The sequence below is a fragment of the Siniperca chuatsi genome, linkage group LG3 (genome assembly GCF_020085105.1).
Source record: "Siniperca chuatsi isolate FFG_IHB_CAS linkage group LG3, ASM2008510v1, whole genome shotgun sequence".
Classification (NCBI taxonomy): domain Eukaryota; kingdom Metazoa; phylum Chordata; class Actinopteri; order Centrarchiformes; family Sinipercidae; genus Siniperca; species Siniperca chuatsi.
This window is the reverse complement of record NC_058044.1, coordinates 8,598,433-8,623,508: the sequence shown is the minus strand read 5'-3', so window position 1 is coordinate 8,623,508 and position 25,076 is coordinate 8,598,433. Positions and strand designations below refer to the sequence as shown.

Below are 25,076 nucleotides of genomic sequence, written 5' to 3'. Positions count from 1 at the left end.
ACCGACACGTGGCTGTTCTGCAAGGGCCAGAGCTACCAGACCAAACTGATCAACACGTGGAGTTTCCACCTCTGGAACAGTAAACTGTGATTTGAAATAGTAACCATGTATATTTTTAATAAGTAACTTTAATCTTACATTGATCCACAAAACAAGTCTTTGCTAGGTTGCTATTCACATTTCCAGCCCTTAGTTTAATTTCTCTTACATAAAAATGTGTTTTATTCAGCGTTACCTAAAAATGTTTTGTCTAAATAGCCTGCAGTTATGTTTGAACATGGGAGTTTATTCTTGACCTTTGGGAACAGTAACTTTTATAAGTAGAAGCTCAGAGGTCACCCTAATCACACTTAAAAGCATGTGTTTAATATGCAAGTTGTGTGGCAATTAAATATTGAACTGGCTAACAACTGCTGCAGCTGAAATCTATTCGTGAGCCATGCTTTTTCTCTTTTCAGTAAGTCACATGGAGGCATGCTGGATCGGCACCTGGATGAGGGTTGAGACGAAGAATCTGCAAATGACTTACTTCGAAGGCCGCTCTCACTGGATAATCGCAAGTGTGAGTTCATCTGCATCATAAACAACTGCAATGTGAATAAATACAGAATATGATGGTATGCCTAAATATGCTTCCTGGGGAATTTTAACTCATCTGAGGCTCTGTTATTTAAAATGTCAAAGCAGTCTTCACTGGGCCTAAAATCATTATGTTTAGATCCTTTTTATTGATGTTTTTATCCACTTTCCCGTTACAGTTTAAGCTGGAGCAGCTGAGACTGAGGGATGGATGGTGCTGTGTTTTTGCAGACTGAAGACCCGGGAGCTGTCTGAATTCAGTCCCTCAACGATGAGAGCTGAGATTAAAGTTGAATGCCCCCTCCCAGGTGTGAGAGCCAGTGAGTTCATATTTTACCATTTTCACATTTTTCAGCCAGTGATGACAAACTAAAATAAACTTTTCTGACACCTACTATGAGAGCTGAACTCCAGCTCCTGATTCTAACTTTGTTCTGAGGCTCCATTATTAGTGTATTAGTGTAGTCTTCACATCAAAATTGTCACTTTTCGATACCTATTTATTTTTTTATGTCCCCTTTTCTCTTACAGTTGAGACGGTTACTGGTAAGACTGAGAACGGACTCTGGATCTGAGAGCTGGTGAGTCTTTGCAGTATGCTGGCATTTGAATAACTTGTAGCCGGTGATGACAAATCAAATAACTTTTCTGACACCTACTATGAGAGCTGAACTCCAGCTCCTGATTCTAACTTTATTCTGAGGCTCCTACAGTAAATGTATATACACACGATGCAAGTTTATGTGAATTAAAACTGAACTGCTTCTCTCTCACAGGGCGATTCATGACTCAACAAAGGGGAAAGTAACTGTACACGATCGTGCTGACGACTGACAGCTGGTGATGTAGTTTTATTTTAAAGGTAAGTGTGTGTGTGTAGGTTGCACATGTGTGGTACAGCCAATGATGACAAAACATTTTCTGACACCTCGTATGAGAGCTGCTTGCTCCTGATTCTAACTTTTATCTGAGGCTACAAAGGATCATATTTGTTTGTCTGTCAGATTATTCTACTCTAATCTGCATTTGTCTCTTTCAGGTGCCCGAACACGTATCAAAATGTCATCACCGGCCAGAAAACTGCTGCCGTCGATCTTAAAGAACAAACCTGAATGGAGAAACTACAATTTCTAATATTTACTGAAGAACAAAATAATGGTATTTGATACATTTTGAAGCTACTGCATCAAACTGTCACCTTGCTTTTTTTTTGTGAATAAACCGTACCTGAGTTGCAAATGTTTTCTGAATGGTCTGTTGTAATGGTACTGGGAACCCGTGGTACCATTTGTGTCCAATAGTATTAAAATACCAACCGTAATGTGACTGATTGAAGGCAGTTTGGTTGCCAGAAAAGACTTTATGGTCCAGGTGGCATTTTTATATATAGGCTTGTAGTTAATATTCTGTTACAGGGACACACCAGAAATAGACGTGTTCCTCGCCAATTTAGATGTGCGATCACAGCTTGAGAGTCTGCAATTTTGTATATTCACATGCTACATACAGTGGTGTGAAAAAGTGTTTACCCCTTCCTGATTTCTTATTTTTTTGCATGTTTGTCACACTTAAATGTTTCAGATCATCACACAAATTTAGATGTTAGTCAAAGATAACACAAGTAAACACAATATGCAGTTTTTAAATGAAGGTTGTTGTTATTATTAAGGGAAAACAAAATCTACACGGCCCTGTGTGAAATAGTGATTGCCCCCTAAACCTAATAACTGGTTGGGCCATCCTTAGCAGCAACAACTGCAATCAAGCGTTTGCAATAACTTGCAATGAGTTTTTTACAGTGCTGTGGAGGAATTTTTGGCCCACTCATCTTTGCAGAATTTATTTTCCTCTAATGGTAAATGGACTGTACTTATATTGCGCCTTTCTAGTCTTTCTCACTACTCAAAGCGCTTCAACTACATATCACATTCACACAGCAGTGGCAGAACTGCTCATCAACAACTTCATTTAAAAACTGCATTTTGTGTTTACTTGTTATCTTCGACTAATATTTAAATTTGTTTGATCTTAAACATTTAAGTGTGAATGGGGCAAACACTGTTTCACACCACTGTAACTGAAGAGTCAAAGAGGAATTTGTTTCTCAAAAGGTAATAATTGTAATTAGAGAGCTGTTTTCCAGCTCTGTTCTGTTGTAAAACGTTTAATAGTGTTTTAGGTCAACAACTTCAATCCAGCTGTATTATTAGCTCCTATTATAAAATACTGGCCAATCAGTTTGAGGGAATAGCAGGTTCCAATCTTGTACTTTGACCCTTTTGTTGACCTTTGAATTGGGGTTGAAAGCAGCTTGGATTTACAGAATTACACCAAAACTGCATTTAAATTTTAGATGGACCTGAGACAATCAGACACACGTTATCGTTTATACAGCTGAGTACCAAAGCAGATGCAAGGCTAATGTTGGAACCCAAGATAAAAGATGATAAATCTGATACAAGTTTTGTCCCAAACTCAGATTTTTCTTGTGACTTATTGGGCTGAGAAATAAAGAAAATGTCATCTAGAAAGCAAAACCATATGAACCGCAGTATCATGGTGGTGCTTTTGGGTCTTTAACCTCACATTTCTCATTTTACTGCCTCTGGAGAATCGTTAACACAGAAACCGACATTGAGTCCCGGCCTGTTTTCCCCTTGGAGCGCGGCCTCATTTGCGTGTTTCCTGCCTCTGCTCAGCGCGTGTCCGGATTTCCATACAGGTGTGTCCTCGGCTCCAGCCCTCGTTTGACTGTCAAACCAGGCGGCGCGGCTCCATTTCTCCGCCCTGCGCATCCCGCATCCAGTCGCTACCAGAGAGGAGCGCAGGGGAGTGCCCTGCGCCGCGGACAGCCTCCTCCCTCCTCTTCCTCCTGCACTGAAGCCGGACTCCTCTGTCAGGGAAACTCCACCGACTCTCAGCTGTTGTTGTCGCTGTCAAAGCCCCGTCTGCATCCTCCACCAGCCGGCTGCATACAAAATCGACCAGCGGTCCTCTCCGGTAGGCCTGACGGTAAGAGCGTTTGTTTGTGCGGGGTTTTTTATTCGCTTCCATCCACGTATGATCACGATACATCTGCGTTTGAACTGCTGTTTTGATGTTTTAGCTACACAGCGACTATATATATTCGCTTTATCCTCCTACACGCTGAGGTTTATGTCAAAAGATTTAATTTACTGTAAATTTGCGATCAGCAGCCTGAAATATCCCTGATTGCTGAGTGATGGAGACTGATGTCACTAACACATTTGGAGAATATTATAATTAAATGATGAAGGCCTTTTCGCGGAACAGCTGGCTCCACCAGGATGGATGCTGGTGGAAGAAACAGGCACCGGGCAGCCGACTTGCTTAGATCCATTAAAATGATGAAGAAGATGAGGGAGGAGGAGGGGGAGAGACAGTTTCCAATAGGGAGTAGCACTAAACTGATCCATGGTCGGCCTGAACTCTCATCTAGGCCCTCTCTCTCCCCCTCTCTCTCTCTCTCTCTCTCTCCTGCTGTAATGTGGCCTGTGGCAGGGTGGGGCAGAATTTACAATAAATAGAGATAAAAGACACCAAACACAGCCGGTGAACTGTGTTGGATTACTCAAAGGTTGTTGTTTTTTTAAGAGCCAGAAGTGCCTTTCCTCAAGTACTGTACTTAAGTTGGGTACAAATACCTTAAAATTGTGTATTTTGATATGGTGCAACTTTACAGTTTTACTCCACTACATTCTGACAGTTACTAGTTACTCTGCAAATATACAGTAAGTATACACTCAGTTGCCAGTTTATTGGGTGCACCTGACTAACTAATGCAGTCTAATACAACAGTCCTGCAATAAATCCTCCTTCGTGAAGGTTATAATGTTCAGTTTCTGTTGAAAGTGTTTTAGAGATGTTGATTCAACACTATGATCATGTTAGAGGATGCAGTTTGTGGTGCTGTTTTGCAGTTACAGAGAGGTGATTGTGTTGTTTAGCCTGCCCTCATTGATATAAATGTGGCAAAATGATAGCAACACCTGTCAGAATAATGCAATATAACCTTCATGAAGGTAAGATTTATTGCAGCACTGTTGTATTAGACTGCATTAGTTTCAGCTCGGTGTACCTAACGAACTGGAAACTGAGCGTATATAGTATATATGTATATATAAATTCTTTACATATGAAACATATTATAATCTCTTGAAATAGTTTTTATCTATAGCAATGAAGCCTAACAAAAGTACAAAAAAAGCTCCAAAGGGACCAGCTACAACCTGTGCAATCCTACTGTATAAGATCGTAACACATCAATAGTTACACTGGTTCTTTTCAATGAGTACTTTTACTTTAGATACTTAAGAACATTTTCCTGCTCAACACTTATGTACTTTTACTTTATTAAAATTTTAAATGACTTAAAAGAATATCACTTACTTTTCTTTAGTCAACAAATCCCATGAAAAGACTAAAACAATGAATTGATCCTATGAATAAGTATTGTTTGTGTAGCCAAAGTCTGATACACTGTGGCTTATTACTCTGTGCCATAGAGCTCCACTGTTGTCAAAAAAACTATTACAAGACAGCTTTCTGGTGCTGAAAATACTCACTAGAGCACCAAATGTGGATTAATCCGCCATTGAAAATAGTCCCCAAATAAATGGACTATTTATTACTGTTTGAATAACGTTTGCTAAAAGCTGCAGTGCCCTGCTATGGGAATACTGAGCCCTTTTTCTTTAAATTAAACTCTACATTTGTGACCTGATTTTACAGATTTACGTCTTCAGTAGGAACCAACGGGCTTGGTGCCACAGACAGAGTAGGGAAGTGGGAAAGTACTGAGAGACAGACTATTAAACATATTGTTGGTCTTTTTATGGGATTTGCTGGCAATAAGAAAAGTTTTCTCTTTTAAATTACACTTTGTGCGCAACCAGAGTCCTTCTACATTCAGGTATTTCTACTTTTACTTAAGTTAAAGGTTCAACAACTTTTTCCATCACAGTTAAACTATTACAGTTTCAAAGAAGCCAGGGTAGAAACAAATAAGTTTACTAACGTAGTTACGACTGCTTTTTCTGTAAACTATTCACAGCAAGTTACATGTGGTCTCAATTAATGGATCAACATGGCATTTTGACAGTAACTACCAGTTCAGTGAAGCTCTCTGAAGTGGTGACCATCTGGTCTTTATAAGGTTTTCTCAGTTATGGTCATAAATCTATCAGAACAGAGCAGTGGTTCCCACGAAGGGGTCAGAAAATGTATCTGAGGGGTCACAAGATGACCTAACAGAGGAAAACAAAACATATTTCTGCTTCACAAAGTCACAGAAATAAGCATTTTTCAGAGTACCTTTCCTCTAATCTGCTTTTACTTTTACTTTTTAAAGGCTATTATTATTATTATTATTATTATTATTATTACAGAATTCAAATAAAGTGAAGACAAACACTATTTGCTTGAACTGGTCACAACCAGTAGAATTGCTTCGTTTAAAGAAGTCACAAACCAAAAAGGTTGGGAACCACTGAAATAGAGTGACATCCTGATTGTGCAATAAAAACGCAAAATTGCAGTTTATTCTGCTCTATTCTCATCTTTCCAAAAGTAAAACAGATGTCTACTCAAGTGAAAGCATAATTCAATACACAGTAGAATGCACTAATAAAAGACTTTACTCCAGCTGGACTTGACCGCAGAACTGAATGTCTCTTTTACAACAAAACATTTGATTCTGATTTTTTTTTTTTTTTTCACCTAAGTTTTGATGTGACATCTCTGAAGCTCGAGTAGATTAAGAGTTCAGACACACAATCTGAAGTGTGTTTTTCTCTTGTGTGTGAACAGCAGAAGCATCATGGAGGAGTTAGACGTTCCACAGATGAGGAGAGAAGTAGAAAGCCTTCAGTATCAGCTGGCAATCAACAGAGAGAAATCCTCCATCACTGTCACCGAGTGAGTGTGTACTGTCCACACACACACACAGAGACACACACAGAGACACACACACCAGCTCTCTTAAGTATCGAGTATCAGATTCTTGCTGACGGTGTGTGTTTTTGTTTTTTTTTGCAGGCTGGTGAAGTGGATTGAGGGTTGTGTTTGTGAAGATCCATTTCTGAACCCTGAGCTGATGAGAGCCAACCCCTGGGTGGAGAAGGGCAAGTGTGTGATCCTCTAATGGTCACACACACACGCACACACACACACACACAACCACGGATGCATAAACAAAATAATCATGCACTCCCACACACTCCCTCACGCTGCACTAACTCACTCACTCTGTGTCTCTCTCCCTCTCACACACACATTATTGCTATTATCATGTTTATTTATTGGGAGACTCCTGAATGCTTTTAATTTATGTTAAGATTACAGTGTGTGTGTGTGAGTGTACAGCACTGAGTAGCTTTCTAGAGGTTTGTTTTGATGGACTGCTGAGAAATGTTCAACAACACGTTTTTATTGGCTCTTTACACTGTCAATCAAAATAAAGACTGTTTTGAATTTAACAGCTGGATTTTTGGATTTATTCAGATGCTTATATTTAACACAGGACAAAGAAATACAGCTGAGAATGACGCAGGTGTGTGTGTGTGTGTGTGTGTGTGTGTGTTTTCGGGGTTACAGTAGTTCTCTGATGTAGACATTTCGTCTGACAGCGTTGGACATGCCCTCGTTGAAGCGGAACCACACGTCGCTGTTGCCCACTGCCGTTCCCATAGAAAGAACCGCACACTTCTCACCTACAGAAACAGGAAAAGAGAAATAATTTTTTTTACACACTACAGGGAAAATCGAAAGAAGAGAGAGGACCCACTAGTTCTCATGACAAGTGCTCAAAATATGAGTCACTTAATCTAAAAGTAAATTGATAGGAAAGTAATTGAAAACTGCAACTAATAAGTATTTTGATAAATCAGCATGAACATGAAATAACAGTTTTCTGAAGCCCAATGTCATGTCTTCTTGTTTTATCTAAACCCCAAAGATATTTAGTTTATTATCACAGAAGAGTAAGAAAACCAGAAAATATTCACATTTTAGAATCTGGAACCAACTGAGTTTCTTAGTTTAAAGCATGACTTAAACCCATTATCAAAATTGTTACTGATTCATTTGATCAACTAATTGATTCGGCTCTAGTTTAATAATTCAAAGTGATAAAATAAATTACTTCTCCAACGTGAGGAGCTCTCTCGTGATTAGAAAACCTGAATACCGTTGGGTTTTTTTCCACTGTTCAGACAAGACATCAGCTTAGGCTGTGGGAACTGTCATGAAAAAGAAAACCCGTTGTCTGACATTTTATAGACTAAACGGTTAATTGAAAAATTAATAATGAAAATAATCATTAGCTGGAGCCCTACTTATAACACAAATTCTCCTTTCTGTATTCACATAGCCATGAGAGTGTGCGTGACATTAGTTTAGTCATTTTGACCACATGTACTGTGCACATGAACTACACATATATATATAATATATATATGAAAATGTCTGCGTCTACAGCAAGTGTGCGTCCACTCATCCCTGAGTATATCAGGGACTTCACTCCAAATCATTGCATAATAGAAAGTGATGTCTGATCATCTCCACAACCACAGTGTCACTCAAACTGAGGTTCTACAAAATGGTGGCAGCGTCACGTTTCACAAAAGATTGCCACTTGAAAATTGCAGATACATTTCTACAGGTCTCTCACATGCTCGCGCACGTGTGGAGTTAATGAAACGCGTCAAAATTAACAGGAGAAAATGATCTCATGTTGTAAATTTAGTGAAACTCCAGGTAATCAACAAGGTAATCGGGACGCAGGATTTAAACCTGTGACTGTTTTGGTCTGGGGGACCCTGTCGTTGTTCCTGCTTTGACCTAAAAACAGCCACAGCTCTGCGTTTCCTCCCTGATTACTGCCACGACCACTGAGTGCTGAACCGGAGCCTATGTTACCAACTGAATAAAAACGTACAGGTGTTTGTGCAAAGCATGTTTTGAATCAAAATTACAGTTATCATCTACCTGCACACCAACTTTGACTCAACTGGACTTTTGGAGATTTTAAATAACAAAGGCCTTTCACAGAATATTTCACTTTTTTTCCTCCACGTTGAGAGGAACAAGTTTTACACTTTATGTTCATGCAGTAAATGGATATTATAAGAAGTCACAGAGGAACAGTAATATGCTGTATGCAAAGTGAAAACACTGTTTTGAAAAACAATCATCCCAGGTGGCCATGTTGGAGGACAGATCACAAACAACTTCTCAGTTCTGTTGTTTATGCAAATGTTCTATTTCTGGTGTGGAACTGCGATGCATTTGAACACAGCAGTCATGTTTGTTTCCAAAGACACAAAGATACTGGGAGGTCAAACCACAGTAACTACTCTCCAAACTTTTATTAGGTTTCTGGAGCTACAATGACTAATAGGACTTTTAAAGAAATGTTAAAAAAATAAACAACTTAAGCAGTATTATACATTTATATATATAAAATATGAAAATTGTTTATTGTCCAAATATAATATAAGAAGGAGGCTGTCAACTCTTTTATGTTGCTTATAGAAATATGATATTACCAACATTATGGTGGGAAAATGCAGGTGGCAGTGCTGTTGACGGTCCAGATCTCCAGCCTGCAGTCTGCCACAGGGGCTCTTAATTAGAAGCTTTACATAACACACATCAGTAATCTGGTGTGTTTGGACCTGATGTGCCTTGAGGCATTTTTCCATAAACAGCCTGTGTTCTTAAAAGGTTTGGAAAAAATTAAGCTACACTAAAGTCACACAGTACCTGTGTCTGAGGACGACTGCGGTCTCTGAGGTTTGGGGGCAACAGCTCGACCAAAGAAATCCACCTCCGGCTGCAGAACACACAAACACAGAGTGACAAGGAGGATGAAGTTAGTCAGAAAGTTTCTGAAACACTGTCCTCAACAACGAGGTCAATACCATTGAACAATCACATGAATGCAGACGCACACACCACCTCTCATTAGCCTAATTTCCCAGTTCCATTAGGGACTGTAACCCAGTGGCTTCACATTATCCTCATTTCTGCCCTCTAGAGGTTCACTCTGTCTGTCACTCTATTACTGAACTATTATAAATCCGCAGCTCACACGGTGAGGCTCTGATGTTCAGTGCAAACAGATGCTGGCTGGTTCCCTCTGGCTCCACCTACAGGCATCAACTAACACATTCAACTGTGGGAAGCTCAAATACTGGTAGAAAGAGTGTGCTACTTCCCCAATAAATTAGATGTTCAAATAACCAAAGAAACACCACAAAAGGCCAGATCTTTGTCAATTATCCAACGAAAACTAGACGCATAAATGGCCAGCCTCTGTAGATTCATCTTTTAGTAACTTGCAAAAAAAGCAGGAGCACTTAAGACTGAAAACTGTTTTGAGCTTTTTCTACCTAAAGTTTATCAAGACATCTTGAACAGCAGAGCACAACTCCCCTGCAGGTTTGAGCGTAAAAGCTACACAATGGACTGCTACTCATCTAGTAGTAAGGTGGTTCCCAAACGTTTTTAATCCAAGGTACCCCTTCATAGTGATTTTTCATGGTCGCCCTCCATGCCGACTAATATCCGTGTGGGTGTCATTTTTAGCTGAAAACTATGCACGCGTATACATGTTGTATCTGTTATAAGAATTTATTTTAACGACATAACAATTCAAATAAGATTAATGTGACATATATGAACTAACATCAGTATTAAGTGACATAATGCAGGCCTCTGAAAAGAAAGAAATCTGCAGTTTTAGGCTATTTTTCTGCGTGGATTTACAGATAAATATTTAACTTAAAATCAACAATCTGTAAAAAAAAAAAAAAAAAAAAACAAGTGTGCTGATTAGTTAAACACTGTGTTGAGGGTTGAGATGTATCAGCGTTTCTTTGAGCTCTATCCGCAGTGACAAATCTTAGCCAATATTTCTGACTGCTGTGTACCTGGAAGTCTCACCTGCTTGAAAGCATGTTATGTTACTATGAAAACCAGCAACTGTGAGCCGTCATGTCACTGATCTTCCCTGCAGCATAACTGTACATTTAACAAGGTTTTTATCGTGGTGATTTAAATTTTTATTTCTTTTATTTCTGGCGCTTTGATGTTTGAAAACATAAGTTAAAAAAATGTAGTTCACGTAAATGTTGCCTTGTTTTTTTTTTTTTAATGTGGAGAAACATTATTAAAAATGTACAATAAAAAAAAGGATACCCCTGGGCTGCCTTAAGGACGAGCCAAGGGTGCCGTGACACATACTTTGGAAAACACCAAAAACAAACTCCGCACATACATCAGTCTGCACAGTGAAGCTCAAACATCCAAGTGAAGTTATTATAAGAAAAACACATTTTTGACTGGAAAATGACTCTTAACAAACAAGTGCATTCAGTCAGGATAAGTTGTCAAAATGAAAGAATAAATTGATAAAGTAAACGGCCGGGTTGCGGCCCAGTGTTTGAGAATCGCACCCTAATGGAGGCTTTGTGTCAGAATTGGTTGGATGAAGATAGTGCTAACCTTTCCAGTAAGTCAGTTCGTGTTGCTGCCTCTCTTTCATATTAAGCTCATCATTGGCCACAGGTAGGTGTGTACTTGTATTAATCATCTTGTGGGGACAAAACTCTGTTCACACAGTCACATTATAATAAATGGATAAAAAGCTTGTCCCAACAAGGCAAACCATCAAATGTTATTAAGATTTGTTTTTTTGTTTACGGTTAGGGTTGGGATTAGGTATGTACTGGTCGTGGTTTAAGTTAGGGTGCATCTCCAGGGAACCAATGTAAGTCGATGTAATGTCCTCCTAAGAGACAAAAACGTGTGTGTGTGTGTGTGTGTGTCTCACCCTGGTCTCCACTGTGGTCTGTTTGACAATGTTCTCCAGCCTCTGCTGATGGTTCCTGGTTGGTTTAGGACCAGCGCTCTTTTTTTCTTCCTCTTTCTGCATCACACAGACACAGCGGATTATAAATACATTAGATTATTAACATACACATGGTGACTTGAGTGTCTACAGGCGGCACTGTATAGAATAAACCCACAATCTTTTGGGAAGAACATGGTATGTATTTATGTATTTGAAGTCTCACCACTGCAGGGTTTCGCTGCAGCATCAGTTGCTCGGCTCTCCTCATCTTCTCTTGCTCCATCTCTCTGCTGATGGTTTGTTTGGCCTGATACGTCAGCTGACGGCGCGGCGGCAGGCCTGGAAACCTCACTACCTCCTCAACACGCCTGCAAACACACACACTAAGTAAATAGCGCTACACAAATAAACAACGTTTAAACACAGACACACTCATAACAGCATGAAGCTGACACAGAGGTTAACCTTGTTAGATGACAAACAAAATAATAAAAAGCTTCCACTTTTGGTGCCATAGTTTATGTTTTCCAGAATAAAACCCTGAATCTGTCCTTCTCTAAAACCTTAATCCTCTTACCGCTGATCTCCATCGCTCACTCACACTCACACACACACACACACACACACACACACACACACAGTATGTGCCAGAAAACTCTCACTCAATGCCTGATGGACCTAAATATAACATAATACCAGTCTATGTGACTGTGAGTATTTATTATCTATTTAAGTTATCACTATAAAATATCAGTTGTCATCAAAACTTGGCAAACTCTAATGAAAGACAAGCTTGGATGGCTCAACTCCTCCTTTAAATATGATGGATTATACACTATGCAGCTCATATTAAGTAGCTTAACCTCTGGCTAACACATTTACAGTATCCGTTTAGTTATTAGAAATGCAAGCACAGACAACCACATCGTCTATGATATCCGAATCAATCTTTTACTACGAGTTACGTATAACTGATAAACGTCTGTAAAGTTTAATTTAATTTTATAAAGTCACTTACATTTAGCTCTGTCTTTGGGTTAGATAAATTTGAACCATATTCACATTCATTCTCGGATGTCAAGATAGTACAAATATTACTGCAAATATAGGAGTGACTGCATTCATGTAATGTCAGAGTGCTGAGAATACTCCACAACAGACCAGAGATAGGAGTTCCACATTAAAGCACATAATGGTTATTGGTGTTAAATGTCTTTTGGCTCCAAAAACAGACTAATTTGTAATGAATGAGGTGAATTCATCTTTCCTGCTCTTTTTCTCTGCATGTCTCTCCCTACTCATAGCCTGTCTGGCCAATAAACTACAGTGTCCCAAAAAAAAAGCACTATAATCAAATAATCCTGTTGGGACTGGGCGTATCCCGCTGTATGTGGTGTTAAATATTTATATCCAAAATTGTGTTCCAAGTCTTTATCCATGAGGTATCAGAGAGTAGTGTTGTGGTGAGCTAGAGAGGGCAGGTACAGGAAGGTGTAGATGAGTAGAAGCAGCAGCAGAGCTAACACTAGAGGCAGGCACCAGTCGTTGGTGACCAGCACCGTGTCACAGCGAGCCTGCAAGAAGGAGCCATGCTCTTCGCCCTCGACCGGCATGGCTGAGATGCACGGCTAGTTATCCCATTCTACCGACACCAGAGTCTCTGCTGTCCTCAGTAGTCACAAAACATGAAGGTCCAAGATGAACGAAGGTCTCCCATGTTAAAGCCTAACCTATGTTTGAACCAAAATGTGCTCAGTTCTGCTCCTTTCAGTTTTTGTCTGTTATTTCAGATTGTCTCCTGCTTTCATCCTAATTTCACTGCTCTAATAATTCAAACCTAATTTACCCATCCTGTCTGTCCATTCACCTCCACCCCACCAGTGAGGCTTTGCAGCTTGCTACTCTGCTCCCACACTACTACCATCACACACAAACACACACACCAGGTGTTTAGGGGATTACTCTGTAAGCCTCCATGCAGAGAACCACAGTATGAACAAGAACAGTGACCTTCAACACCCCCAGAAACACACATCTGCTCTGCATGGGTCCACATGCAGTATACAGTTAAGTGCAGGTGTGTGTGTGTGTGTATGTGTACTCACGGCTCCAGCATGTATGTGTACTGTCCCTCAGGCGTGCGGTCCTGCCTGTATGAGAGGTTATATGCCAGCATGGTGTTGATCAGCTCTCGCATCTGCTCCTTCTCTCTGCTGCTGAACAGCTGCGGATTCACCTGGAAGAAACACAGGATTTGAGATAAGCCACAGTCACTGAAGGTTTTACTGACATTATATGCAATGCATTTCATTTTTTGCCCCCCTATTTTTTGTTATGAACCCCAACCCGTACCAATTTCTAATCTTGAGAACACACACACACACACATATATACATACATACAGTGAGGCTGAGACCAGTGTGACCTTCAATGCAAGTCAATCAAACTTAAAACACAGCACAACTCTTCCCAAGCACACCATGCTTTATACACCCAACGTTTTCAGCTTTCTTGCCCTCCTGATTTTGATGGACCCCCACCATACCGCCCAGTAACCCATGCATTGAGGATTCACCAAAAGAAAAACCATTGATGCACATTTGGGCTGAAAAATCATACCAAGTATAATGAAGTACCAAAACTGGACTCTTAATCCTATGTACACATATTTTGATCAGTGAAATTGTGACTAAAATCCTAGTTTTGTTAATTTTACACTGCATTTCATTTTTGGCAATTTGTTTTAGGACAATATTCAGGGGTTAGTTTACTCTAATCACAAAAAAACAAAAACATTTTCTACTTACAATTACTTCACACTTACTACCACTAGTAGTTTCTAGCAGGAGACACATTTGTTAGTATTTGCTGAGGTTTTGCGATATCCCGCTATGTTTTCTGTCACCATACCAATACAATTGAGATTAATTTAATTTTTTGCCACGCAAAAGCAATGCATCTCTACTCTACATTTGGCAAAATACACTCCCTGGCCACTTTCTTAGTTAAGTTAATGCAATCCAATACAATTGTTCTGCCAGAAAGAAGATTATAATATTCAGTTTTTGTTGGCACTTAAATGAACTATGTGTTTAGTACTGAGGTCGTAGTTAGTGGTGGTATTGTACTGGACCGCATTATATTGAAATGTATTTCCAATATTCTTCCCCCCTCATGTTTGTAAATGCGATGGGCAAAACATTAGAAACGCCTCTCAATATAATGCAGTCCAGTTCAACACCACTGCAAACTACAACTTTAATAATAAACATATAGTTAAATTAATACTTCTCTGAAAGTGTCACAATTTTACATTATTATCTTTGTAAAGCTAAAATTTAAGGCTGAGCTATAGGATTGCATTAGGGGTACCTAATAAAGTGGCCACTAAGTGTATATCCCATTAAAACTTCTGGGTCTGTAACTGAAGTAACCAGGATGTTACTAAATGCTTACTGCCATAGAAACGGCTCTATTAGTGTCTATATAAATATGGCCATGTCTTTACTCGTTTAAGTTATTACTGAAATCAAATAACTTCATGTGTATTTTCTCTCAGGTCCATAAGTGATAAATAGATGCAGGGCTGCAAAACCTGGGATTCCAGTTCCTACATTTACACACAGACACATTCACACATATACTGTATACGCTTTTACATACAGGCCGTAGTTTGGGACAGATGATGTCGAGGAGCAATGTGAGAATATCAAGGGTCAGGCTGAGCTGGCTGATCCTCGTTCTGATGCATGCTGGGATGTCAGCTAACATCGTGGACAAAGCGTTTTTGCTGCTGAGGAGCCGGGAGGAGGCCTGGAGAGGACACAACAATGACTCAGTGATGATTCTCAATTCTTATCATCTAGATTTCCCTGCCAAAAACAACTCATGTATGTGTTTGTTCTTTGTCTCTTGTTCTTTTTTATCCTTTTTGTTTCTATTGGTCCCTTATTTTATTTGTCCTCATTCAATATAATGTGCCGTTTCTTCAGTTTTGTATATGAAACACTGTTTTCATCATATTGCTTCACAATGGTGCATGTAGGTGATTAGTACCTCCTGTTGGCTGTGGGGATAGCTGAGGCGGGGCACGTGTGTGTGGGCAAACAGGAAGTGGAATGTGACGGACAGGAAGGGCAGGTATCTCATGAGGGAGAAGTTCTGCCCGTGGAGAATCACTTGGTTCAGCCTGTCTGAGAACGACAGCCAATCCAGAGCCTCACTCACACTCTGCAGGTTGGGGTCCCTCACACGCATGGACAGATAATTATCAAACAGACCCTGAGGACAAGAGACAGATGTTCGACCTGATATCAGACCTAAGACATCATAATGTGTTTTACAAACCATGGATATATAGCTTAACTGTCACTATCTAACTTTCTAACTATCTAACTTCTTTTTGATGCTAGTAAAGCATGAGGCATTGTTTTATATATATATACAGAAAGTAAGTAAATTATCGGGAAGGTGTGTTGATTACCTGAGAAACCTTTTCATACTCTCCACTAGATAAAGCCAAGTGTAGAATGTGCTGAAACCTCTGAGCTCCATTTCCTGAACCTGGTGCCTCCTCAAACCCCTCACCAATACGTTTCCTGAAAGAACAAATTTGAACGTTTGGTCGACATCTAGTTAGTTAGGACCTAAGAAGAGAGAGATAACAGATAAGATAGTGAAGCTATAGATAAAGTAAGTACAGTATCATGTCACCTTTGTGACAAGTTGAAATTTGCCAACATCCTGCCCTGATTTCTTATTTTTTTCCATGTTTATCACACTTAAATGTTTCAGATCATCAAACAAATTTAAATCTTAGTTAAAGATAACACAAGTAAACACAAAATGCAGTTTTTAAATTAAGGTTATTATTATTAAGGGAAAACAAAATCCAAACCTACACGGCCCTGTGTGAAATAGTGATTGCCCCCTAAACCTAATAACTGGTTGGGCCATCCTTAGCAGCAACAACTGCAATCAAGCGTTTGCAATAACTTGCAATGAGTCTTTTACAGCGCTGTGGAGGAATTTTGGCCCACTCATCTTTGCAGAATTGTTGTAATTCAGCCACATTGGAGGGTTTTCGAGCATGAACTGCCTTTTTAAGGTTATGCCACAGCATCTCAATAGGATTCAGGTCAGGACTTTAACTAGGCCACTCCAAAGTCTTCACTTTGTTCTTCTTCAGCCATTCAGAGACCCCACAACAACATCCAAAGAACTGCAGGCATCACTTGCCTCAGTTAAGGTCAGTGTTCATGACTCCACCATAAGAACGACACTTTAATACCTTTTTGAGGAAACTGACATTTTTAAGACTTTTCTAGACCAGTAGATACCCTGACAAATGTAGTTCCCAATTTCCCTGTTGGTGTCCACAGTAAATACAAACTTACAAAATAGTCATAGATCCCACTGACCAATGCAGGGACTCTGACCACTGCATTGTAGTAGGAACACAACAGCATGCAAATCTCTTGGTCTTTTGCATAACCTTTGCTTCATTTAAAATATTTTGACTAAACTTGAACTTTGGATGCCTATAGTGAATGTGGCTGTTTCTGAAAAAAGGTCTCAGCATCCAGCAAATACAGCAAAACATTTACAATTTCATGACAAACTCCAAGAAAAGTTCTGGCAGGACATACTATACCTTTTTGTACGGTGTAACTGGAAGATCTCCTGCCACAGATGGAACAAGCCTTTGTTCTGGTCCTTCTGCCCCACAGAGACACACTGGATGGTCTTGGTGTCCACCTGCTTGTGGCCGCGACCGTGGAGGAACTGTACAGACAAGATCACACATTGTGACATAATTATACTGTATACTATTGAACTGCTCATGCAACAGGCAGACTTTCCTTCACAGTGCTGCCACTCACCTGTAGTGTGTTGATGCAAGACCTGATGTCGTTGTCAGTCTTCTCACACAGTGACATCAGAGTGCCTGTGTCTGCCTTCATCCCCTGCCGGAGTGAGATCTGCACCGAAAAACTCAATGTAAACCTGGATTGTTGGTGTATTCGTAAATGTGTGTGATTGTGTATACTGTATATATATGTGTGTGTGTATGTATGTATGTGTGTATGTATGTGTGTATGTATGTATGTATGTATGTATGTATGTATGTATGTATGTGTGTGTGTGTGTGTGTGTGTGTGTGTGTGTGTGTGTGTGTGTGTGTGTGTGTGTGTGAGCTGACCTCTGAAAGTCTCTGTGCGAGGCGGGAAGGCTGAGTCTGGGGGAAATTCAGGAGGAAGGCCTGCTGCCTGAGAGGTCTGAGAGCTGGAACATAACTAAAAAGGAAAGAGAGTTAATCAGATAATGGCTTCAAAGAAAACTCAAAATCAACACTGAGACTAAGACAGCTTCCATATTTAGCAATTCAAATGACCATACTGCTGCATAAACAAACAAAAATCTACAATTTCCACTTTGATGCTACTGTTAAACACAGCAGTCTCTCTTACAGGTCGTTACAGATGCAGATGATTGGTCGAAGCAGGATTGACTCCTTCTTCTTTTTCTTCTTCGCAGTCTCTGTACCAGCCTCCCTGCCGTGTCCGTCTTTCCTGTTCAGAGTTGCTAACAGAATGTTGATTGCAGCCTGTCGAAGACCACAGATGAAGGAAGAAAAAAAAAAAGTATAACGAAGACTGAAGGAGCGCATTAACACTGCAATCACGGTTACTTTTAAGGGGGGTTGTGGGTTTTTTTGGTGTGTGATTTTAAATGTCCAGAACGTACCGTAGGTGCTCCATCGATCTCATCAATAATGAGGCAGTTCGGCCTCTCATTAGCTCCTAAAACTGACTTCATCTGCGTTGCTGTGTCGATGCGTTTCTGGAACACCTCTGCACTGCGATCATCACTGCAAAAACATCAACAGGAGGATTATTGTTAACCTAATTCTTATGATTTACAAATATTATTGGGTCAGTTAGTTTTAATTTGTTTCGTCTAACCTGGCATTGATTTCCACCACATTGTACCCAGCATGCTTTGCTATGATATGAGCCAGGGTGGTCTTCCCCAAACCCGGAGGACCAGACAACAACGCCACCTAGAGAAAGACCAAAATAACTTATATCTTGTAGAACAACTAAAGGTCATTAAACTGAAATTGTACTGACCTGAGTATGCAGGTGTGGTTACCTTAAATTTGGGTCGTTTGTACTGGTCCAGTTCAGCCTCCAGTAGCTCCTCAGTCACCTCAATCTTGCTCTTGAAGCGATTTGTATTCTGATTGGCTTGATTTGGTTTGAATGAGTTCTGGTTGGGAGCCTGTCTCTCAGACCGGGCAGGGCGGGACTTCCTCTCTCTCCCGAACACAACAGTGTCCCAAAGTTTCAACCACTTGAGCAGACAGCGGTTGGTAAACTACAATGGAACAGTCACATACAACTGGCATCAGTGTAGGATACTTAGACTTATCATTCACTTAAAGCATGTATGTAGACGTGGGTGATAAGTTATACAGAAACACTAAACATTACTTACATCATCACTGAGAAGCTCTGTGTAGTGTCGGGGAGAGAACCTGTCCACCCACAGTCGCGAGTTTCGGCCCTCTGTGTCTTCAGGATCATCCTTTTCATCTTCTCTGCTTTCAGGCTCAACAAACACATCATTCACGCTGCTGAAATGTGACATAAATTCCAACAAGAAAATTACAAACAATGTACAGCATGTAATTGGGTTTTTGATGTGTCAGTGTGTGTGCATGTGTGCGAGTGACAGGTGGTGAGTTACCTGGTCAGCACCTCTGCAAGACGCTGAGATTCTTCCACAACCTGCTGGTCACGCTGCATGATTTCAAAGAAAGAAGACATTTAACCAAATTTGAAATCTCAGTTCACTCACGCGCACACACACTTCACAACATGTGCACTTGTTCCTCTTTTTTGTTGTGCAATGAATTTATTAAATATCTGAAATACATCCTACAAGTCCATCCACATATAAAGTGAATTACTGTGTGTGTGTACAGTTGAACTGTACTGATTAAACCTTTAGCACATGTGATTACTGTGAATCAACAGTGTGGTTATGTGCAGGCTACTTGGCAGCTTATAGACAAACAACAGCGGCCTGGTCACTCACCCTCTCTGCCTCTTGTTCTCTCAACACACCTATCGGCACCGCCAGCAGCCCCAGCGAACCCTGGGAGTTTGGTACTATTCTGGAGTCCACTACCTGGAGAGACACAGACACACACACACACACACACACACACACACACACACACACACACACACACACACACACACAGGTAAATGCAAAGAAATACACATGTAGGCACTGTACACGAGCGGTGTTTGTTTAACATTCAACACCACAGATGAATAACTGCTGAGGAGTTTAACCTTTGCCCCTGTGTCTTCTTTTTGTCTGAGATAGACCCGATTTCCTGATGAGTCTGTCACACTGATGTAGTCTCCCTCTAAAGGAGGCCGCCTCAGCACACACAGTGATGCTGGCGCCGCTGTGGGAGGTCGCCTGGGCGTCTCTGGGATTGTAGCAAAGCCACTGATATCTAACACAGCTGGGGTAGACCTAAAACACACAAACATGCTCAGAAGTCTGTTGTACGGTGTATCAAAGGCTGCAATTAAAACGTATTTGTCATTTATTGATTTCTTTTAAATAATAGATATATTGTTCAATCTATAAAAAGCGAATAATGATAAATGTGCATCCCATGTTACAATAGGCCAATGTTATGTCTTTATATTTCTACTTTTTGTCTAAGCAACAATCAAAAATGTCATTGCTGTTCAAATCATAATCATATAAAACAGGAAAACAGCAAATCCTCTTGACATATTCTTTGAATTATTCATCTAATTACCAAAATTGTCATCATTTGCATATCATCCGTTATTGTCAATATAAATCCTGCGTGCTCTATATACTGTATATAGACATGTATACATGCATGTACATAACCACCCTCTTCATGTACAGTAAATAAATTAGTAATCTATTACATTACCAATTCAATATTTATTCCTTTGCACCATTTTATTTGTTTACAATTTACAGAAACACTTGACTGTATATAGACATTGTTATGTCATTGGTCATTGTTGCTTTTTATATACACACACACCTATTTTTTTACATTGAGAGCAATGAAAAAAAACTGAGTCAAATTCCTTATATGTGTATATACTTTGGCCAATAAAGCAGATTCTGATCAATTGATTTTCTGTCAATCAAATGATTAAAAAAGGAGTGCCTGAAAACCACTAGAATGCAAACTTTAAAAAGGTAGTTCAGTGGTCTACACAGGTGACGCGTCACCAGCTGCAGCTCTTCCGCAGGCAAGTTAAGTGCTTGGTGTCTCTATAAATAGCACGCTGCCATGTTTCATCTTTGTAATGTATTGCTTTTAAGTGCCTCTTATTTGTTTGTGATTATTAAAAAAATTAGGGGTTTGCATTAAAATATATTCTTATTGCCTATTTTGTGAAACATTGTGAAACCTCCTTATGCAGTGTTTATTGGTGGAAATCTCTACTAACAGTTGCCGCATGTACAGACAAAATAAAATGTTCTACACTCCCAATAATAATAATAATAATAATAATAATAATAATAATAAAGTATTCTATGTAAAAAAATCTAATGCACAAAACGTCTGCCTTCATCTGATGTCTCCTTTTCCCTCACCACATTCTATAACATCAACTGTTTCTCCTGTCAGCTCACACTGAGTTTAACACCGGCCCATGCATCTCTCCTACCTGAAGGTGCGAGTGGGTTCATACTGCTCTGGAGAGGACGGCGGTGTGATGTCATCACTCTGTGCCGGGGCTTCGCTCTCTTGAGTCTGGAGTGAGTTGAAAAGTCGCTTGGCCACTCCTGCATCCTGCTTCTGCCGCTTTGCCTTTGGGGCTGCGAGGACAAAGTCAGATTTAAGGTACAAACTTACAACACCAAACAAAACACAACAAGGACAAAAACACCCGTGTGCTCTAAGGGTGAACTCACTGATGGGCTGATCGTCCAGCAGGTGCTCTATGTCAGAAATGTCGTCTCCTGGACCCTGCTTCTGACATTTCACAGCCTTAGAAGAGTCCTCTAAGCCATTCAAGCAAAGACATGCACATATAATTAATGCTGAAGTGATCAGTTGGTAACAAAATCAATAGAAAAATAACTGAAAACATTTTTTATAATCAATTAATCTTCTGTTTAATTATAAATTTTATATGTTTGGATTTTGTACTTAGAAAAAAGGGTAATTTATCGATCTCCCTTTGGGTTCTGGGAAATTGTGATGGGCAGGTTTCGCTACTTTCTGACATTTGTTAGACTAAATGATTACTTGATCAAAATAAATAAAATAGCCGATAGGTAATTCACTCTATTATAAAGACTATACAAATAATGCAGACAACATCTCATCATAGGCTTGGACTTTTACAGTCTACCTTAACCGCTTTACTCCCTCTGTCCCAAACAAAGGCTGTGTGCAGCCAAAAACTGTTAAAACCCACAGAACTTTATTTATAATCCTATCAGAGATTTTTTTTTTTAAACGTTTCACAGAACATGTCAGGCTGAATTTCGATGCATATGAATCACATAAATGTGCATAAAATGCACAAGACATGCCGAATATTTCCATTTGATGAAATGGTGCAGCCATAAAAAAACATGGAGCATTGATGATGAATTTTTGTACACAAGCTTCAAGGAAGAGATGGAACAGACTGACAATATATATATACTGTCAGACAGTGTGGATTAATTAGATTTTTCCAACCTTAAAGCTACTTAGAGGGGAAATAATTAAAGCAAATTGAATGTTAAGGGGTTAATCATATTGCATGAATAATGCTACGTTAGATTTATCCAAGAATTATTTCTAAAAAGACTTAAAATGAACTAAAACTAGACAGTATGTCAGATGCACCAACAGATCAAACCATCTATATATACAGTCTATGGATCAAAGTGAGAGTTAGGTTCACAGATCAGCAGTAAAGGGTGTGGAGATTAATATAACAGTTTAAACTCAAGTCTGGCAAACGCCTGATATTTGGGAATATACATTAAAGGTCTTACTAAAGTTTGTTAGCTAGTTCCTCACCCTCCATCTGAGCCAAGACTTCCAGCTCGTCGGCGAACTGGTCATCGAAGTCGTCCTGTATCTCGAACAGTTCGTCATATTCGTCCATGTCGGCTTGGACAGGTACACGATAAAGTCAGAGACACTGTAATTTGTTTAGTCAAAAGATAAACACACTATAAATGATTTTCTCATAAATATTCCCTTCGCTATTTCAGCAACTTCTGTGATTTCCCGGCAATTTTTTTTGTTGTGAAGTATTACTTCCGGGTAAGGCGAGTCTTCCGTCCTCTGATTGGTTATTAAAACGTTTCCCGGCTCCCATCATGCACCGCGAGGGTAAAGCCCATAGTCTGTATAAAAGAAGGTAAATACTTAATTTAAGAATCATTTTTGATTAAATATTAACAAATGTTCATAATCTACAGCCCGCAATACTCGTTACACACCAGAAAACTTGTTACAGGCATGATAACGCAAAGACCACATTGTTTTTCTGGGATCGAGCAGATAAATAAAAACAAAAATAAAAAGTTTGGCCTGAAAGTGGCGCCAGACGAACGACCGTGTTTATATCTTGATAATAAAGGTAACTTTTAAAATGTATTTTAAGTAATCCCCTTTGTCACAAGACACTTTATTTCCTGTTGTACTTAAATGAAGTTTTAATGTTGTAATTTGTATGTCTTTCCTTGCAAGTCTTGGCTCTTAATTTGCATACTTATATTTATTATTTGGATAAATATTTTTGCTTTGTGTGAAGCGCTTTAAAATTGCCTTTAACACATTAGCTTGACTTGCTTTTGAAGTTGGACCACTGACAATTAATAACTGACTCCATGGGCTTCAGTGCTTTTGTTTATTGAGAAACTAGGTAGCTAGGAAGTTCACAATTAAAACTCAGTAACTGCTGCAGTGATTGTGCACCAAGGCACACCGGAAATAACTGCTAGTTAGAAGAAGCCTGTTATTCCTCTCCATATTTAGAGATTTCCCCAATCTGTGCGTTACAAATATATGTTTGTTTTTACACTTAAATCTCAGCACAGAGTTTCTCAGTAGGGCCGATGTAATGAATACACAAAACCTTTCCAGTCAATGCACAGGGAAACTATACAGAATAAGGTGTTTAAAATGTGAGTTTTAGTCTGTTTTGATCTGTGGCTTGTCTAACTGCAGACTGTCCCTCCATGATTTCTGTTGCAGACCATCAAGTCCCATATTCACACACAGAGAGACCGTCACATGCACATGACCAGGACCAAGAGGTACGATCACATCACACCTGTTTTAGCCTCTTTACATTGGCTCCATGTTTGTTTTAGGATTGATTTTAAGATCTTGTTGATTACTTTTTAGGCTCTTCATGGCCTGGCTCCAGATTATATTTTAGACCTTGTAATCCCTTATGAACCTTCACGTAGTTTGTGATCTTCGGACAGGGGTCTCCTGTCTGTTCCTGAGTCCAGGATGAAAACTAAGGGGGACAGAGCTTTCAGGGCCCCGAAGCTCTGGAACAACTAGCCCGAAGAAATTAGGTTGTCTGAGTCAGTGTCTTCGTTTAAGTCTCTTCTCAAAACACATTTTTATCAGAAAGCATGTCCTGATCTTACCTGAGCTGTCTGTTTATTTTATTGTTTATTTATTTATTTATTTTTTCAATGTATTTTATCATTCACTGTGGTATTTTATTGCTCTCTCTGTAAAGCACTTTGTTTTGATAAATGCTCTATAAATAAAGTTGTATTATTTATTATTTATGACAAGTGAAGCATGTTAAAGTGTGTGTGCAGACACAAATACATGAACATATGCAGTAAGCTTGTCTTTATCCCTCTATTCTGATGACACTCATGACATAATGATATATTAAATAACATTAATTTATGTATTTATATGTGTTAGTTACTTTTCTTGTATTTGCCATGCACTGGAATAAGCAATGTTCAAAGTTTTGGAATTACACATTAAATACATGTAATATTAGTTAGTGAAAGTAATTCGTATTCATTCTCTGGACTTCTTTTTATAAAAACTTTTGTTGAACACAAAACCGTCGTTCGTCTTAAGCTCTGACATTTTGTTCTGCGTCTGTGAGATTAATGATGATGTGTGTGACGTCAGGGTGTCTCTGCCATCTGTTCCTTATAGCAGACAAACACTGGCCAGCAGTTTGCTTGTGACACTGAGTTAATTTCACATCAGGGAGCACAAAAGCAAACTCCTCTCAATTCCTCTCGGACTTCTCGTCCTCTCATGTTCTCGCTCAATGAAAAATGTCCAGATGTGTTGAGAATGAAAAAAAAAGCAATTTCTGATTCTGAGAATGCACACACAGCGAGGTGCAGATCAGTGTGTGTTTCAACACAAGTACATTAAAATTAAAGAAGTCGCACTAGTATATCATGCTTTATTCCCAAAATGCTTTCAGCTTTATCCTTCATCGGGGTGATATCTGAGGATGTTTCCAGTGATTGAAATATGGAGATTTAACCTTTTTACCACGATTAAATCTTTTGTAAGAAAAAATACGTTACATGT

The 25,076-nt window shown here is 39.4% G+C and overlaps 2 protein-coding genes, 1 long non-coding RNA gene and 3 other non-coding genes across 7 annotated transcripts; 5 read left to right on the top strand and 1 right to left on the bottom strand.

Moving 5' to 3' along the window:
* Positions 1 to 932: 932 nt before the first annotated feature.
* Positions 933 to 1,022, top strand: LOC122874148. The gene has a single exon (XR_006377574.1). It is a non-coding gene; the product is annotated as a small nucleolar RNA SNORD60 (small nucleolar RNA).
* A 176-nt stretch (positions 1,023 to 1,198) lies between these two features.
* LOC122874147 lies at positions 1,199 to 1,286 on the top strand. Its single transcript, XR_006377573.1, has one exon. It is a non-coding gene; the product is annotated as a small nucleolar RNA SNORD60 (small nucleolar RNA).
* A 191-nt stretch (positions 1,287 to 1,477) lies between these two features.
* LOC122874145 lies at positions 1,478 to 1,555 on the top strand. The gene has a single exon (XR_006377571.1). It is a non-coding gene; the product is annotated as a small nucleolar RNA SNORD60 (small nucleolar RNA).
* Positions 1,556 to 3,282: 1,727 nt separating this feature from the next.
* On the top strand, positions 3,283 to 7,076 carry gng13a (guanine nucleotide binding protein (G protein), gamma 13a). 2 transcript variants are annotated; one of them, XM_044191582.1, is made up of 3 exons: positions 3,283 to 3,591; positions 6,412 to 6,516; positions 6,637 to 7,076. In XM_044191582.1, exons 2-3 carry the CDS (start codon positions 6,419 to 6,421, stop codon positions 6,740 to 6,742), a joined length of 204 nt encoding a protein of 67 aa, XP_044047517.1. In that variant the 5' UTR covers positions 3,283 to 3,591; positions 6,412 to 6,418; the 3' UTR covers positions 6,743 to 7,076. The 2 variants fall into 2 exon arrangements, with proteins under 2 accessions (XP_044047517.1, XP_044047515.1); XM_044191580.1 differs by having other exon boundaries at positions 3,291 to 3,591; positions 6,409 to 6,516.
* On the bottom strand, positions 7,012 to 22,807 carry chtf18 (CTF18, chromosome transmission fidelity factor 18 homolog (S. cerevisiae)). The gene is made up of 22 exons (XM_044191579.1): positions 22,557 to 22,807; positions 21,452 to 21,541; positions 21,205 to 21,355; positions 19,822 to 20,011; positions 19,559 to 19,651; positions 19,208 to 19,260; positions 18,956 to 19,094; positions 18,611 to 18,835; positions 18,421 to 18,518; positions 18,203 to 18,326; positions 17,926 to 18,062; positions 17,658 to 17,751; positions 17,338 to 17,436; positions 17,109 to 17,239; positions 15,939 to 16,053; positions 15,512 to 15,736; positions 15,119 to 15,268; positions 13,561 to 13,691; positions 11,679 to 11,823; positions 11,435 to 11,530; positions 9,364 to 9,433; positions 7,012 to 7,310 (listed from the first exon to the last, which is right to left on the bottom strand). The coding sequence occupies exons 1-22, from the start codon at positions 22,642 to 22,644 to the stop codon at positions 7,189 to 7,191; spliced, it is 2,766 nt and encodes a 921-aa protein (XP_044047514.1). The 5' UTR covers positions 22,645 to 22,807; the 3' UTR covers positions 7,012 to 7,188.
* A 49-nt stretch (positions 22,808 to 22,856) lies between these two features.
* On the top strand, positions 22,857 to 24,162 carry LOC122874063. The gene is made up of 3 exons (XR_006377556.1): positions 22,857 to 23,124; positions 23,742 to 23,803; positions 23,978 to 24,162. It is a non-coding gene; the product is annotated as an uncharacterized LOC122874063 (long non-coding RNA).
* Positions 24,163 to 25,076: the final 914 nt, after the last annotated feature.

What these genes read in the sequence shown, in the direction of transcription:
- chtf18 (XM_044191579.1), bottom strand. Translation starts at nt 22,644, where the DNA reads ATGGACGAATATGACGAACTGTTCGAGATACAGGACGACTTCGATGAC. An exon ending in GTGGTGGAAATCAATGCCAG is followed by an intron (nt 18,327 to 18,420) that starts GTTAGACGAAAC and finishes ATGTTTTTGCAG; the next exon opens with TGATGATCGCAGTGCAGAGG. An exon ending in TCGCACAGAGACTTTCAGAG is followed by an intron (nt 17,437 to 17,657) that starts GTCAGCTCACAC and finishes TTTTCGGTGCAG; the next exon opens with ATCTCACTCCGGCAGGGGAT.
- gng13a (XM_044191582.1), top strand. Translation starts at nt 6,419, where the DNA reads ATGGAGGAGTTAGACGTTCCACAGATGAGGAGAGAAGTAGAAAGCCTT. An exon ending in TCCTCCATCACTGTCACCGA is followed by an intron (nt 6,517 to 6,636) that starts GTGAGTGTGTAC and finishes TTTTTTTTGCAG; the next exon opens with GCTGGTGAAGTGGATTGAGG.